The 17,580-nt window shown below is 31.4% G+C and overlaps 1 protein-coding gene and 1 long non-coding RNA gene across 7 annotated transcripts; one reads left to right on the top strand and one right to left on the bottom strand.

Annotated features, from left to right (window-relative positions):
- Positions 1–3,667: 3,667 nt before the first annotated feature.
- On the bottom strand, positions 3,668–9,317 carry LOC114915830 (uncharacterized). Of its 2 annotated transcripts, XR_014427600.1 has the most exons (5): positions 9,062–9,317; positions 8,780–8,914; positions 5,433–5,490; positions 4,260–4,346; positions 3,668–4,150 (listed from the first exon to the last, which is right to left on the bottom strand). It is a non-coding gene; the product is annotated as an uncharacterized LOC114915830 (long non-coding RNA). The 2 variants fall into 2 exon arrangements; XR_003804002.2 differs by lacking the exon at positions 8,780–8,914 and having other exon boundaries at positions 9,062–9,307.
- A 631-nt stretch (positions 9,318–9,948) lies between these two features.
- On the top strand, positions 9,949–13,621 carry LOC109797157 (soluble inorganic pyrophosphatase 4). 5 transcript variants are annotated; one of them, XM_020357095.3, is made up of 11 exons: positions 9,949–10,043; positions 10,172–10,191; positions 10,751–10,794; positions 11,095–11,245; positions 11,365–11,393; positions 11,796–11,861; positions 11,936–12,043; positions 12,425–12,490; positions 12,579–12,699; positions 12,841–12,922; positions 13,198–13,621. In XM_020357095.3, exons 3-11 carry the CDS (start codon positions 10,765–10,767, stop codon positions 13,238–13,240), a joined length of 696 nt encoding a protein of 231 aa, XP_020212684.2. In that variant the 5' UTR covers positions 9,949–10,043; positions 10,172–10,191; positions 10,751–10,764; the 3' UTR covers positions 13,241–13,621. The 5 variants fall into 5 exon arrangements, with proteins under 5 accessions (XP_020212684.2, XP_029126824.2, XP_082915390.1 ...); XM_029270991.2 differs by having other exon boundaries at positions 10,026–10,043; positions 10,131–10,191; XM_083059264.1 differs by lacking the exon at positions 9,949–10,043 and having other exon boundaries at positions 10,050–10,191.
- The last annotated feature ends 3,959 nt before the right edge of the window (positions 13,622–17,580 follow it).

The raw sequence follows: 17,580 nt of genomic DNA on the forward strand, positions 1-17,580 counted from the left end.
TCCTTGGAGCAACAATGTGCACTATGATGGAGTGCATGAAAGCTTTGTAATCCAGTCGAGTTCCTATACTGAGAGTAGGATGCTTGGACATCTGCACTATCAAGATGATATAGGCAACCAATCTTTGTTTTATACTTTTTTTTGTGTAATTTGATTATTGTAATACATACATGTGGATAGTTTTGTATGTGACAATTATTTTTACTTGCTCTTTGTAATTATTCATAGTATGACTATTATGTTTTTATAATTTTAATTTTATATAGATAAAAATAAAATGAAAGCACTTTAAGATGACCTAAAAAAAAATTTCAGTTAATTAAAGAAACAATATTGAAATGTATATTTAAAAGAAAGAAAAAGAAATTAAAAGTGTCTATTTGAAAAAATGAAATGAAAAAAGTTTCTTATTTTATAATATAAAAGTTAGTTTTTCTGTCAAGGAATAATTGAACATCTAACAAGTTTGCTCCCTATCAAAAAAATTGAGATCATATATTTTTTTTTTAAAAGATAAAATTTTATTCAGCAAATAAAAAAATTAAGATCATATATATTAGTTGAGCTACAAGCTCATTAGCGAATTGCAAGTTTTGGCCCAACAAAATAATTGTTTTCAAACAAAGATTTATTCGTGTTTTTTTAAACAACATTTGTTTTTCCTTGGTATTTTTGCATGTTGATATTGATTTAATTTACTTTAACTGTCCTTATTTTTTTTCCTTTCATGCGTCTTGAAATATTGATTTCAACATCAGGTGACACGTGTCGGATATCTCATGTCATGAGTAATGATGATTTACATTTTCATTGACTCAAAATATGTGAAGCAAGTCGAGTGTGTCTGATATTATGTCCCTCCTTTCGTATCCAAATCAACAAAAAGCATTTTTTGTGCGATTGCGATGTGATTGCCATTTCACGCGGTTTATCCGATTCAACTTTCATACGTGTTTTCAATAACAGATTTTATGGTGGATCGTCTTTGGGCCCGTCCTTGTCTTGAATCGGATACAAAGATGGTAAACGTTCAGCCCCATTTCAGACTTCAGAGTATGGAAGGAGAGAAATAATGAAAAAAACAAATAAACGATAGAAGATGAAAGTGATAAATGTTGATAAATGTGATATACGATGACGATGATGATGAAAAGTATAAAAAGAGATAAGAAAAAAAAATATGAAAGTGAGTTGAATGAAAATGGGTGTATGTATGTTAGAACTTAATTAGATGTATTTAATCAACAAGACATTAATATTTCAGTGATATTGAACTCAATTCTCTTATAATTTTAGGTTTAAATTTAGTGAATAAAAAAAATAGAGAGAAGACTTTATTAAAGATAATTAATTAGATTTTGATAAAAACTAATCATTAATAAAATTCATAAATATACATACCAATAATATAATTATATAAAAATAAATCTTTAAGGATGTGCACCATGAAAGTGGATAGCATTAATCCAGCGTTCTCTCCCATTTCATTAATTCTTGTCTGTATGTGATGTGATGCTTACCTTCTTAGCATGTTTGATAACAACTGGTGAAAGAGAGAACTATGTTGCCCCCTTGCCCATCAAGATGATGAGAGTGAAAGAATAAAGAAAAGGAAAAACGTGTTCGTAGCAATTGTTCAACGAAAAGTGGATGCTTAAAGCCACAATTGTATGATGAAGACGTTCAACCGAAAGTCATATTTGTTATAACATAAAGTTTGCCGATGAACGTCATATTTGTTATAATATAAAGTTTGCCTAGATTCATCATAGTTGAAATATTGTTTATTTTGGTGTTTATTGAGTCCTCACAATTTTATCTTTGAAAAAATACATTGATAAATTAAGGGAAAGGTGTTTATAAATTATTCTTAACTTAAAAATTAAGGGAAAGGTTAAGGGATAAAGTTCAGGTTGGTCGGTCGGATGGAGACCAGAAAAGTATGTGTTGTTTGGCCTGTTCGACTAATTGGAGACCAAGAAAGTATGTGTTGTTCAGCCTGCTCGGTCGATTAGAGACCAGGAGGGTACATAGCCTTCTTAGCTCGAGTATTAGCGATACGAAGAGTCATTGATTGGTCAACTTAGTAAATTAGAGATCTGGAAGGTACAACTCCATATTTTAGGTGTATCGTCCAAAGAAAAGAAAGATAGAGTAAAAGAGTAAGGGTGTAAAAAAAAGTAAGGAAGTGGAAAAAGTAATAGATGTGACGAATATAGAAAATGAAAACAGATATAAGAATAAAAGTGAGATCAAAGAGAAAGTAAGGCACACCATTAAAATGTAATAATTATTTTTATAGTATTTATGGTTGACGTTTTTTATTTGTCATGAATTATTTCATTTTAAAATCAATTTTCACCGTACTGCAGTTAGCAAATGAACAACACAAATTAGCTAGTTCTAAATTCGGGAACGATTAATCTTGCTAATGAAATTATACGATTCATACCTAACGGATCAAAACAATATTACAAAAATACGGTAATGAAATTTTAGAACAAGTGAGGCCCACTTTTTAATTGTTGCACGTTTCCATTTATTCGACAATTGCTCAAGTACCACTAAATTAAAGTGATTTTGACGGGAAAGACATTATGTTTGGTAATGTGGTGGTATTTAACGTTTTGTATGAACCACATTTGTTCGATCGAATTGTGTATATTATCACGAGTAGACAAAACTTTTTTTTTTTTTTTTTATCTCGTCTGTAGTGTGTCTTTTGATTATTATTTTTTATCCTTCAAAAACATATACGTCCTGAAAAATATGAATGACATCTCGTACATTTTTTAAAATTTTAATGAACATTTTGACATCAACCAAAATATTTGATATATGCCTGTATACAACCATTATTTCTTGTTCTGGCATCACGCGCACATGCGTTAGCCTTTTTCTTTGCTCTAATAAAATTAAAACATTTAATCAAGATTTTCTAGAAATTATGGATAAATAAAGATATAACAACTTATAAATAAGATAGGTGTTTACCCTCACGAGAGTATCAAACATTGAACAACGAAGAAAAGGTACCCGAGGCAGAATTTGTCCATTCAGAAGTGCTTCTATTGCAAACTTCTATCTAATATCCTCTGAGAGTATCAAACCTTGAAACTGAGGAAGACCCATGTAACGTAGCATTGAAAACAAACTAATGTCAAATTTAAGAATATAAACTGTGTTAAAATAATATTTGGTTAATAAAAATCACATCTCGTAAACATATATTAATTTTTTGTTATCAAACTTTAAAATACTATATATTCATAAATAAAAAATATTTAAGAGTACAAATGAAATGCAATGCACGTTGTACATTCTACAACTTTCCAAGCACCCTAACATAATAGAAGATGCACTGAGCTAGCTCAAAAGTCGAAACACACATCATATAAAAAAAGTGCAATGCTATTTTAACAAATTGATTTTGGGTCATAAAGCAGCAACCTTACGTTGCATCAAGGCATACCCTCAATTGTTATAGAGTTACTATTTGGGGGAAAAATAATTACCATTAAAAATCCATGATTAAGGACCAAAATATGCCAGATAATATACATGCCAAATCAAAGTAAGCAATAAGCACAAGCAAACTCAATTAATTTGATGTAGTCAAGATGCTGGAAAGGCCTCAGATAGACAATATGCAAAACCAACTCTGTCATGAAAGTCTCAAACAACACCGGAATTATGTTGTAAATGAAAGTATCTGAGTATGACAGCATAAACATCTCAATAAAAACATAAGCACATCCACAGAATTAAATGCTGAAAGATTAAATCAAATTTCCAAGTATCTTCAGGATAACATGGTAATCAAAGAAATAAAAAACACAACCCTAGCATCTAACAAAGCTTATTTATTATATTCTAATTACTCAAAAAAAAATTCTATTGTACATTCCTCGTCATAAACATCCTTGTCCCCCAACTCACCAAACTGTTAGTTGTTCAACACATTCTTCAGTCTCATTCAGCGTCTTCGATTATGCCTCTTCTTTCTTCAGCTGCTTCTATCATCAGAATCAGAGTCTGAAGCAGAATCTGGATCAGATGATTCTGAGGATGTACTGTACCTCATGCGTCTTCCTCTCTTCTGCTTCTTCTTCCTCCTCTGTCTTCGTTCTTTCAACAAGTATTTTGGAATCTACGACAAAGGTTAAGCGTTTGAAAGGATTGAAATAAAAATCAGAGATCGCAGCACTGAGTTAAATTTAGAAGAAGCAGGGAGAGAATGAATCGTCTAAAGATCTCACCTCACAATAAGGATTGAGCAGGAAGTTGCATTTTCCCTCCGATTTCAAAACTAGATGCAGCGTTTAGGATTTGAACAGGGCTTTGATCTATTTAATCAGCACATGTTTGAGCAAAATAATTAGAGTTCATCCGTTGATGATTGTAATTGTAATCTCTAACAAATAACAATAACAATTTACAAGAGAATCTTCTTTTTTCAAATTATTTTTACCATTATACACTTAATAATAATATTATGTCTGCTTTCATTTTAGCCTCAAGACATGTGACGAAAGCTGTCAAAAGGGCCAAATGATAATTTATGTCAACTCAACCTAGCCTAAATTATTTTCAGTTTGCTGCTTTCCCATCAAGCCAAATTGACCTTAATTTAAAATGAATAAAAAATATTTTAGATCCAAGAGGAAATTAAATCTGCTTTTGTAAAATGAAAAACATGACAATAACTTCGTAAGATAATTGCTTTGCTAACTTTCTAGTTTCTGTAAAATAGGCTTAAATCACAATAGATATTAAATAATAAAAAGTCATAAAATAAAATAAAAATAGAAATTTAAGAAACATTTGGGCTTCAACTCAATTGTCAATTATAAAAGAAAAAATTGGGTAATTGAACAGTTATTTATTTGAAAATTATTTCCCTGCCTTACAGTTTTGTGTAACTTATAATAATAATAATAATAATAATAATAATAATAATAATTATTATTATTATTATTATTATTATTATTATGATTATTATATATAGAGAGAGATTTTGACATAGGGTATCTAATGGTTTATGGTAAACACATCGCATATTAACATGTCATTAATTCGAGTGGTACTAGACTTAATTTCTTTAAATAAAATCTCAGTTTCAAGTCTTCTATTTGAAAAAAAATGCGGTTGGAAAGAGATATCTTATAAAATATTTGTAATTTTAAAATGCATTTTTGTGATTATGCTTAACTACCAGCTATATCTCTTTTTTTCCCTTCTAAAAAATGACAAGTTGCTAAATAATTTATTTTATGTCTTGTTCTCGATGACAGGGGAATAAAGCCATAAACCTTAACTCAATGTCAATGCACGCACAATCCAAAATAAATTATTCAGCAACAAAAAGTAGTATAAAGGTCCAAACAATGCAATCATTTAAAAACCTTAAAAAAAAAAATTGAAACACATACATGGTGAGAGTAGGGACTAGGAGCAGCACCAACAGCCAGCTGAGGCAACAGAGGATGACTGAAATGACAAAGGAACAAAGCAATAACCTTAACTCAATCTCAAAGCACACACAATACAAAATAAATTTTTCTGCAGCAAAATGGCATAAAGATTCCCACAATGCAATCATTTTAAAGCCTTAATTATTACATGGAAGCATTATTATATAAATTGCATTCTCAGGCATTTTCTAGGTCTGCTTGCTGCATGCATATGCTCTAAAGCTTTACCAAACAGGAGAATATATCAACCCCTATAGTTGTGGTTGGCATTGTGCCATGTGTTTGGAAGCTAAAATGTATAGTGTTAGCAGCGTCTGTTTTTCATCGAACAGCCATTGTATGCATATAGTATCAAATACTCTTTGAACAAGTCCAGTACAAAACAAACCATTTTTGTATAAAACAAGCATCCCCTTTATGGACTTGATATAATCATCGACCATAATGTAGGTATAGGATGTAACGGGAAATTTATATAATAATTGGTAGATATTATTAACCTCTTAACTATCCTAATTTCTTTTCTTTCTGATGGGGTTATATTGTGGTATTTGTCTGAGAGGATATTTTATGAGTTATTTTTATAAAGTTATTACACAAACATACTCCACAATGATGAGATATTGTCCGCTTTGGGCCTTAGCCCTCACGGTTTTGCTTTTGGTCATCACCCAAAAGGCCTCTCAATCATTGAAGTATGTTTGTATTATATAAGTTATTATTATTTGTCATATTTTATCGATGTGGGACTTGTTTGTATCCCAACAATCCTCCTCTCAAACAAGGGACCTAACCTTTCATGCACCTGCGGCTCTGATACGGGGTTATTGGTTGTCACCGAATCCAACCTGCGGCTCTGATACCACTGATGGGGTTATTTTTATGGTATTTGTCTGAGAGGATATTTTATGAGTGTTATTTTTATAATTTTATTACAAACATACTCCACAATGATGAGATATTGTCCGCTTTGGGCCTTAGCCCTCACGGTTTTGCTTTTGGTCATCACCCAAAAGGTCTCTCGATCATTGAAGTATGTTTGTATTATATAAGTTGTTATTTCTTGTGTTATTTTATCGATGTGGGACTTGTTTGTATCCCAACAATCGGAATATCTAAAGGATCATGACTCTCAAATCGGCAAAAACAATTTGGGATTATCTAAAGGAAGAATATGCTGGAGATGAAAGGATTCGAAGCATGCAAATATTAAATTTAATGAGAGAATTTGAAATACAAAGAATGAAGGAGACAGAGACAATCAAACAATACTCTGACAAACTGCTTGGCATTGCTAATAAGGTACGATTACTAGGAACGCAATTTCTTGATTCTAGAATTGTTGAAAAAATTCTAGTAACTATACCTGAAAGATATGAAGCTTCAATAGCAGCTTTGGAAAACACAAAGGATCTGAGTAAGATCACTTTGGCAGAAGTGTTACATGCATTGCAAGCATTAGAACAAAGGAGGCTTATGAGTGAAGAAGGATCCGTGGAGGGTGTATATTTAGCCAAATGGAAGAACAAAAATAGTAGCAAAAACAAGAAGAAGGAATTGTTTCAAGAGAACAGTCAACATAATAACACTCAAATTTTTTCACCATGTCCTTATTGCAAAAAGACTAATCATCCACAACAAAGATGTTGGTGGAGACCTGATGTAAAATGTGACAATTGTGGAAAATTAGGACACCTAAAACATGTATGCAAATCTCATGAGCAAGAAGAAGCCAACATTGTTGAAGATCAACAAGAAGAGGGAGAAGAAGAACTACTTTCAATGTCATGCTTTATGACCAAAAAACCCTCAAAAGTTTGGATTATTGATAGTGGTTGTACAAATCATATGACCTATGTTCGAGAACTCTTCAAAGAACTCAACAAAACTGATATCTCTAAAGTTCAAATGGGGAATGGAGCACACCTTGCAGTAAAAGGCAAAAGAACACTTGCTATTAAGAGTCATTCAGGTTTTAAATTAATATCTGATGTTTTATATGTTCCTGATATTAACCAAAATTTGTTGAGTGTTTCTCAATTATTAGGAAAAGGCTATAAAGTGTTATTTGAAGATAAAAATAGTGTGATTAAAGATATACACAACAAAGAAAGTATTCAATGTTCATATGAAAGGCAAAGTTTTGCTTTAAATTTGGAGGAGGATCCACTGATGGGGTTATATTGTGCTATTTGTCTGAGATATTGTCCGCTTTGGGCCTTAGCCCTCACGGTTTTGCTTTTGGTCATCACCCAAAAAACCTCTCAATCATTGAAGTATGTTTGTATTATATAAGTTATTATTATTTGTCATATTTTATCAATGTGGGACTTGTTTGTATCCCAACACTTTCTTATAAAACAAAGTAGCAAACCACTTCAAGGGCTTTTTTTCCATAACGGCGGAGGCCTCCAATAAGACCCCTATTCAAATTATTTACTATTAAGCCATTTCTTAAAGACTATAAATTAAGATCAAACAACACTAAACAAAGTCACTCTCACTCTTCTTCTTTCCTTCTTAATCTTATTGACCCATATTTACAAGCATGGTGACACTAGAAAAGATCCTATCAACAACATTAAATGTTAGAATCATAGGATCAAGTGTGCAAGGAAATCGATGGGATAAACCAAAGTGACAACTAACCATTAGTTTTTATTATCTATCGGTCAATGATTCAATGTGTTTATGCTGTTGTGTAGGAATTGGGATTGGCAAACGAGATTGCCATGTTGAAGAAGCATATGTTAGAAAAATTACTAGAATTGGAACTAAGTGAAGAAACCAAGAAGCTGAGGCTTTTTTTTTTGACATATCTAGCTTCTCCAAAGCCACCAAATCTCCAATTGTGGTGAACCTGGTCAAGTTCCACAATCAAGTTTGTGCTATACAGATAAAACAACTTCAATTTGCTAAACTTGGTCAATTTCCATGGCAACTTCCATTAAGAAAAGACTAGGGGACAACTCCAAGTACTCAAGGTTGGACAAGTTATCAATCTCAGCAGCAACAGTGTTATTCAATTAGCAATACTGAAGTTGAAGCTGCCTCACTTGCTGTAACCTGCCAATACTAGGTGGAACATCACCAGCAAAGTTGGTGGAACAACTGAGGTTGATTTATCACAAATTCGTAAAGGCACCAAATCCATATAAATGGAAATCAAAACACCAAACAGATGAACAAGAAAAAACCTATATTATAGAAGAAATCAGAGATGATAAGAAATAGAGAGACAAATCAGGGATAAACCAAAAATAAATCACACACACAACCCTAGATTATGAGAGAAATCAGGTAACCCAAAATGCGCGTGGAGAGAGAGCTTGCACGACAGCGAGCGAGGGAGCGAATGACGCGAGCAACGAGCAGGGAGGGTCGCACGCAAACGTCGAGATTTTGAAATTCTAATTTTTTGTGTTGGAAATAAAAATCCCCTGCGTTTAGCTAATTAAAATTCTTACCGAAATTAAATTCCTCTTAATAAAATATCCAAACATGGAATTTTATTACAAAACTAATAATTATAATACAAGAGGCTGTATTATTTTATATCGGTCCATGCATAGGATATGAAAGCTCACCTTCGCCACATGCGACTCCAATGCTATCCACAAGCAAAATTCAGGACCAGACTTGAACAACTGATGACGCTAACCACACCTGATCCTGACCATGTCCAATATCCTTTGTTCTCACTCGACCAATCAAAAATTAATTTCCATTTTCATTTTTTGGCACCAAAACTAACAGAATCTTAGTTGCAATGCACGAACGTTACAAACGCCGTCACTGTCAAGGACGGATCCCTGCCCTTGTCTAGGACACCCAATCAGAAATGAAAATTGCCATCACGCTTCCTATTGAAAACTGCTTTCGTACAGTATTTTATTATTATATACAATAGAACGGAGATAATTTGTATCTTTAATAATTATATATAAATAAATATTAAAAATTATGAAAAAGTATTTTTAAAAGGATATAAATTTTTATTTTTATATCTAAGAGAGATAATAATTAAAAAGTGAAATATGATTATCAAAATATATCATATATATAATTAGATGTCAGTAGATCTTTTTCTTAAATATATTTTTAATTAATTTAAATATAAGAAGTTAAAAATATATTTATTATTAAAAATATATTTAAGTTTTTTATATATAAAATATGAAAAGTTAACGATGTAATTTATACTTATTATAAAAGAAATATATTTTAGTAACTATTTTTATACTTTTACTTTTTAATAAATAATTATATCTTTTAAAATATTAAAAAAAATATTTTTTAAATAATTATATATAATTTTTAATATTTATTTATGTATAATTATTAAAGACGTTAAGTGTCTCGTTCCTCAATAACCTTTTTATTTCTTCTGTAAAAGAAAAAAGAATATTTCTTTTTCCACGGCCAGTCAAGCAAGTTAAGCAACGACGGAATAGAATTTTCTTATTTGAATATTCCTTTTTTATCGTAAATAAATATTCTTTTTTTTATTCCTCTACTTGTGCTCTTCTTTCTTTCCTTTACTCGGAGAATAGCAAGCAGAGCCCGAAGGTTTTCACCTCAATCTCTTCTCTTCTATTTTGCTTTTTGCATACACACGGATTAACTTCTCTCTCACACTTGATTCGTATTTTCGAGATCTGTGCTTAAACCTTCACTTGCTTTGCCTTCTTCTGCAGACGTGCTTTACCTTGCGCCGGTGAGTTTCTATTCTACCTGCTTTCGCTTCACACTCGTACGTCGCCGTTTTGCTAGTTTTGCTTTCAGAACTGTATGCATCGGGTTTTGTTCTGATTTCGTTCACGACCTCGATCACTTCCTTTCCTTTTTCAGTGTTTGCAACTTTATCAAATTTTTCGCATGGATACTCGTTCTAAATTTTTTGTTAATTTTCTAAATTATGTTTTGAATCTAAAATGTAGAGCACTGCTCATCTGATTCCTTTGCGAAGCACGTTTGTTCTAACAATTTGAGGTGTCGTGTGGTGGTTTATCAAAACTCCGTTCCGTTCTGCTTAGTGTATGTTTTGGATTCGATGTTTCAATTTGATTAGATCTGCAGTCATTTCCGATTTTTTTTCCCCGATGGTTTCGCCCTGTTTTCGGTTCGTTTTTGTCGGTTTAGAAACGGAAACGTAAAACGTGTCCTGGATTGATTAAAAAAAAAATAGAGTGCGTGATTCATCTATATATTTTATATGAATAAGAAGTGTGGTTGATGCTCTTTGAATAGCAGATTTATTTTATTTACTGTTTCAGAAGGGCCACCTGTCATGGTTGAGATCGAGATGGATACCGAAACTGTAAGTAATTACTGCAAACAATATCACATTTGTGACTTTGCTTTGTTTATTAAATTAGATTGGAAAAAGAAACTCGGCATCCATATCTATATAATATTATTAAGATTTTAGTTTTGTGGCTTGTTCGCACGTCAAGTGGGTGATGTCGTTATAATATTAGTTTTTAGATAAGGTGTTTTTGATTATCCCAGAAAGGTTAAATTGGAAAATTATTTTTTATCTTTAGGTGTATATAATATATATATATAGTTGTGATTAAGAAATTGTGTTAAGCCATTCTATTATTGATGACTATTTCAGGCTGCAAATGCAAATGCGGCTCCAACCAATGAGACTCCAAAAAATGTTCCCATCTCTCATCATTCCTCACATCCTCCTCTTAATGAGAGGATTATTTCATCCATGACCCGGAGATCTGTTGCTGCACACCCGTGGCATGACCTTGAGATAGGTGAGAGCCAAGAAATTGGTGGAAAAGGTTGACGTGTTTCAATTATGATGAGTTGTGCTTCTTCGTTTCTTTTTCTTAATTGGTTTGCCATGGTAACTCTGTTTTCTTTCACAATGCAGGGCCTGGTGCTCCAACAATCTTCAATTGTGTAAGCATCCCTCAGTAGTAAAGTACACATTATAATGTAGGACACTTGTAGGGTTATAATGGTTAGAACCAAGGAAAATATTGGAGAACCTATATTTTCTGAGGGTTTTAATATGGTCAAGTAACAACAACAAAAAATGCCCGTTGCTCTGTTTTTGCTCCTTGCAAGCTACCGAAGTAATAGTTACAGATTTTGTTGTCAAATTCATAGCTAATGAAACAATTTTTTTCTTCTCTAACTTTTGATGCTATTCTGGTAGCATTAAATTGTATGTTAAGTTGTGGAGTTTAGTTGTGGTATTGTTATATTTTCCAACGGACCAAAAAAGAAGAACATAGATTTTTTTTCTTCCTAGGATTACATTTGAGCAGTTTTGTTATGCAATTAGACTGAATATTGCAGGTGATTGAGATTGGAAAAGGGAGCAAGGTGAAATATGAACTGGACAAAAAATCGGGGCTTATTAAGGTTGTAATAGTTGCTTAGTTATTTTCATTTTTACAATTACCGAGTCAAGTTGCTAAACACTAATCTATGCACAGATCGATCGTGTCCTTTACTCATCAGTTGTGTATCCCCACAACTATGGGTTTATCCCCCGCACAATTTGTGAGGACAGTGATCCCTTGGATGTCTTGATTATTATGCAGGTATCTTTTAATTCGTTCATTTATCAATTATTCCTTATAAATCAGTGGCATCATGTATCTCTTGGAAACATTCAAATTTCATTGATATACGTTCCTACAATTGTCTGCATCTCATTTAATTTATATTATGAAATAATCTTTCTTCACTTCTAATCCATTTTAAGGATGGACCCTACCTTTAATACTAAGCTACGCTCTGATCAAACTTTAACCAGTTCAAGTTGATATCATATAATGAATTTCTCAATTTCAACTGATGAATAGATCGAACAATGCTTGCCAATCATCCTACAGTTATGGATAGTCATCTTATATTGAATTTGTCTTAATTTATGTCATGTATGGTTTGTAAGATTCAAAACTTTACTCATACTTGAACAGGAGCCGGTTCTTCCAGGTTGCTTTCTTCGGGCCAAAGCAATTGGTCTCATGCCCATGATTGATCAGGTATATTAATCAGACATTCACATTTCCCACATGGCAATAACTCTTGATTATTGAATGTTGAGCAACCACAAATTTTAATGATATAAAGGGAGAGAAAGATGATAAAATAATCGCTGTCTGTGCTGATGATCCTGAGTATCGACATTACAATGATATCAAGGAGCTTCCTCCACATCGTTTAGCTGAAATTCGTCGTTTTTTTGAAGACTGTATCCTTCCAAAAATTCAAATTCTAATGTTTGGTTCACAATTTTTTATTTGTTAACATTAGACATGATGAAACCATTTAATCCCTTTGCTGCAGCATGTGAAATGAATGTTATATTTGTTTTCCTTCACAAAGGATTTAGACAAGAAGAATGAAAACAAGGAAGTTGCAGTAAACGACTTTTTGCCTGCCTCAGATGCTTTTGAAGCGATCAAGAGATCCATGTAAGCGACTTATCACTCATGAGTCATGACCAATCTGGAATCTAAATTGGTTCAAAAGTTTTGGATTGATTTATTTAGCTCTCTCCAATTCCGCATAATTTCCTATTTTCTTTGAAATAGTAGTTCTTTTATAAATAAAAAAAATTAAAAATTAAAAAAAAAGTAGTGGAAACTCTTTCTCTTAATTCCCGACATTTTGATTGTAATATTTTTTTAATGTAAAAATAACCAGATCACAATATTAGTGTCTTATAACATTTTTCTTTATTGAGAAGGAGCTTGTATGCGGACTACATAGTGGAGAGCTTGAGGCGGTAGCCATTGATGAATGATGCACATCAAGGATTTTATACTGTTGAAGACATTTGCTTGAAGGGCTGCATTATTATTATTATTGGAGGAATAAAAAAAACACTTTTTTACGTTAGTTGCATGTACCTTCCTCTTAGCACATGCGTATTCTACAGGTAATCCCAAATATTTTATCCCTGCAATTTAGTCATATTAGCACATGCATATTCTAGTCGTGTTTAATTTCAAATGTTTTAAGCACAGGGATGTAAAAAATCCATCCCAAACGCCATCGATAGAAAATAGATTTTGTAAATGAATGGAGTCATAGATATGGATAATTTTTATACTTACATGTTAATGGAACAGGTTTCTGTACCTGTGGATACTTTTTAGCTATATATTAAATTTGTTTAAATTTATGAGAATGAAATACTTTAACAATTAAATTCAGTAGATAGAAAATAAATATTATAAATGAATATTCATAAATAATGAGTATGAATATTATCTATACTTGCATGTTAGCGGGATGGATATATGTTCTTGTGAGTATTCGTTAATATTTAATTACATATTAAATTTGTTTAAATTTATAAAAATAAAGTACTTTCATAATTAAATTTAATTTTAAATTGAAGGATCTTAATTAATAAAATAGTGTATAATATTTAAATAATTTAAGTTTTGATTTTTAAGCTATTATTTTTTTATAAAAAAATAGAATAAATATAAATTATTATTAAAATATTTTTAAAATTTATTTATTATTTTAAATAAATGTTTATGAATATCTGCATATATTTGTGAATATTGGTTAAAAAAAATATAGGATATTCGTTTAATAAATATTTATACAAATATGAGGATGAATTAAGTGGATATTTATCCAATAGAATGGATAACGGGGTGACTACTACTCATACGTATTCTGTTTTGTTGAGATCCTTATTTATACTTGTATAGTTTTTTCTTCTCGCCATTTGAATGTTGATTTTTTTATGGGTTTTGTTATGATGTGAAGAAAATAGAAGTAAAAAAATTGACAAAATATAAAATTTATTTAATTTTTCTTTTTAAAATAAATTAAAGTATTTGACAAAATATATTTAATATTTTTTATTTATAAGTTTTTAAAATTTATATTAGCAAATTTGATTTTTGTTACTGTAACAAAAAAGTTGATTTTTAAATTATTCTCATGATGGATATATGTTAAAAGAGAAATTCTATGGTACCTATTTTATTTGAGAGGGTACCGGTACAGTTTTTTTATATTTTATATTTTTAATAATTTATTTAAATAATATTTATGATATTTTATTCTTTCAAATTTTAAATTATTTAGTTATTTTACTTTTATTTTATATATTCTAATTTATTTGTAATAATATTATTATATATTTAAATAGTTTAATTTTAATAATTTTTTAAGTATATTTTTATCTTTTCACTTAAATTTTTTGAATTTTTATATTTTATTTTAATAATTTTTTAAGTATATTTTTTGTTTTTTTTGTCGTAAATTTTTGAATTTTTATATTATAATTTTAATAATTTTTTATTTCTATTATTTATTAATTTTTTCTTTTTTTAATATTTTATAATATTATTGAAATCTTATAATTTTAATCTCTATAATTTTATCTTATTTTTTATTTTATGAGTTTACATAGAAAAATGTATTGAAATCCCTCGATCTTTGAGGGTACCGTAACAACTCCCAGCTAAAAAATGGATATTTTTTTTATTGGACATAATTAAATTATCCTCACGATGGATGCCTATACACTAAACTGAAATCCATAGTTGCTTACACGTTTTCCTGATTTGATGTACAAAATAAAATCATATTCACCACAGGAAAACTTTGTAGTACAAATGTACAATTATTACCTGCAATGTTATATAAAATTGAATGTTAGGTGGTAATAAAAATTTCAAGAGAATAAATTCGATTTAAAAGAAAAGAAAATGTTAGGTTAGATGAAGAAACGTATTTAATAAGATAGAATTAGGAATGAGAAACGTTAGAGAAATTTTTTGAAAAGAATCTTTTGCAAAAAGATGGTAAAATCTTGTCTTTCAGTGGTTTGGATACGTATGGAGAAGACTTGTATAACCCACGTAAATCAGATCGAGGGTGGTCCAATGATTATTATAACATAAATAAATCAATAACTAAGAATGATTTAGAAACCAACAGTTTTCTACATAACTTAATTTCAACTCAACTTAACATCCACGTCCCATGTTTTCCCCTGCATGCATTCATCAAAGCGTTGCAAGGAGATCGAGATTGCAACCACGCAAAATCTTATCTATTTTTCTTCTTTTTAAGTTAATTTCCCTTCGCATATCACTTCTAAAAGAAGAGTAGCTCTATTAGGGGAGAAGTTACCTCCACGAACCCCATAAGGCTTGATTACTTCATTAAAATCTCCAACTATCATCCATGGGTGATGGATCATATTATGCATGTTTTTAAGATTTTCCAACGACTGAACTCTAAAAATAGAATGAGGACTAGCATAGATATAGCACAACTCCAAGAGAGATTCCTGTGTGTCCCTGTAAAGGAGATTGCTTGGTTGAAGCTTTAAACCATTGTGGTTTGGAACGTCTTGTTGATTGGGGGGCAGAACACAAATGCCTCCAGTATGTTTGGCATCCTCCACAATATGGCACGCTTCATATCCCATTGAATTTTAGAGCTTTATCGTCGGATGCAAATAAGCAATGAGTTTCAAGAAGGATAAAGATATCTGGTTTGTATAACTTAACTAGTTCACAGACACACCACCTCCTTTTAGTGTTTACTGCTCCCCAAATATTCTAGAAAATAATATTCATATCTTTAAAACTATCCATAAAAGCTAGTGGGAGGGAATGTAGCCCAAATTTGAGATCCATTTCATCATCGATAGGTGATGAGTCCTCTTGAGCCATAAGTGACTCCTTCATAGGTTGGTACTTGTCATCGGGGTCATCATCCAAACTTGCTGCAGCCACAAGCTCCTTGGATGTCCTAGTATCATCCCCTAGATTAAGGATATACCTGTTACCCTTGGCATGAATGAGATTCAGAGATGTCTTAATATCATTTTTGGATACGGAGCTTTCACCATGCAACCCTATTTTCCCAGTTGGCTCATGGATAACAATTTGTATTATTCATGGTTATGACTGAGAAGTGAGAACCTCACCCAATTAGGCTATTGAATTTTCTTGAGAGATAAAGGTTGCTAGAGGAGCCTTTCCTCGATCAACGGTGTCTTTCATTCTTTTTGCCCACTACACACCTAACCTTTGTCTATTGTTGCCTCCGTAGCGACAAAGTCTACAGAACCTTTCGTTACAATTAAGTAATGGTTCAAATATCATCCAAGGGCCACCGTTCACAACCTTATCTTGATCCACTTCTAGGTCAAAATTGACAATGTAGTAACCATTAGTTACGCCCATCAATTCAAAACCTCCTTCCAGTTTCCAGATTGATTGTATTTTCTCTCTCATTAAGAGAAATCCAATATTCTTTCCTAACAGCTTCACCACCAAACACTTCTTCCATGGGGTACATAAATCATCAAAGGTTGTTGGTTCAATAGTAAATTTGGGTAGCAACCCGTTGCCACTTTCATATTATAATTTCACTTCTCCATCCTTGATAAGATTCCTCGGTTTTTTAGGGCTAGAGTTAGCCCCAAGTAGTTTTTCCCTAAATGTCTTCCTGCGTTGATCCTCCATGTCTCCATCATCAGGTGATTTCGCAGGGATGTCACCATGACTTTGGTTGTCCCACTCTATTGTCACCATTGCACTAGTTAAAAATATCCAGACCAATAATTGCAAGTGTCTTTGAAATAAAAAAGTACTTTAAAAAAATTAAAATTGACAAGTGTATGGGACAAAATGATAGCTACAGCGAGAAATTCTCAACAAGTTTATGAGGACTGCACGAAGTTCACCAATAAACTTTTTGGAAGCCCAATTCCAGTGAGGATACCAAAAATTTTGACAAAGGCTGAGGAATTATGACATATATACACCTCCATTCTATTTTATGATAAGTACACTTTTTTTATAAAAAAAAAATCTTAATATATATATATATATATATATATATATAAATTAAGTCAACCTCCTTTTCCTTTTTTAATAAAAATAAATTCTTAAAATACGAAAAAGAAAAGGAGAAAATTATAAAGTAAATAATAAAGGAGTAAAATTTAAAAAAAAAATACAGGATAAAAAATATAAAAGAAGAGATGTACTTATAATAAAAGGGTGGTGTATATATCATGAGCCAAGGCTGAGGTGGTGTTGACCTTCTAGGCCCATGTGGTCTACGGAATGGAGGTGGAAGA

The sequence above is a fragment of the Cajanus cajan genome, chromosome 6, assembly GCF_000230855.2.
Source record: "Cajanus cajan strain Asha chromosome 6, NIPB_CcT2T_4, whole genome shotgun sequence".
Lineage (NCBI taxonomy): Eukaryota > Viridiplantae > Streptophyta > Magnoliopsida > Fabales > Fabaceae > Cajanus > Cajanus cajan.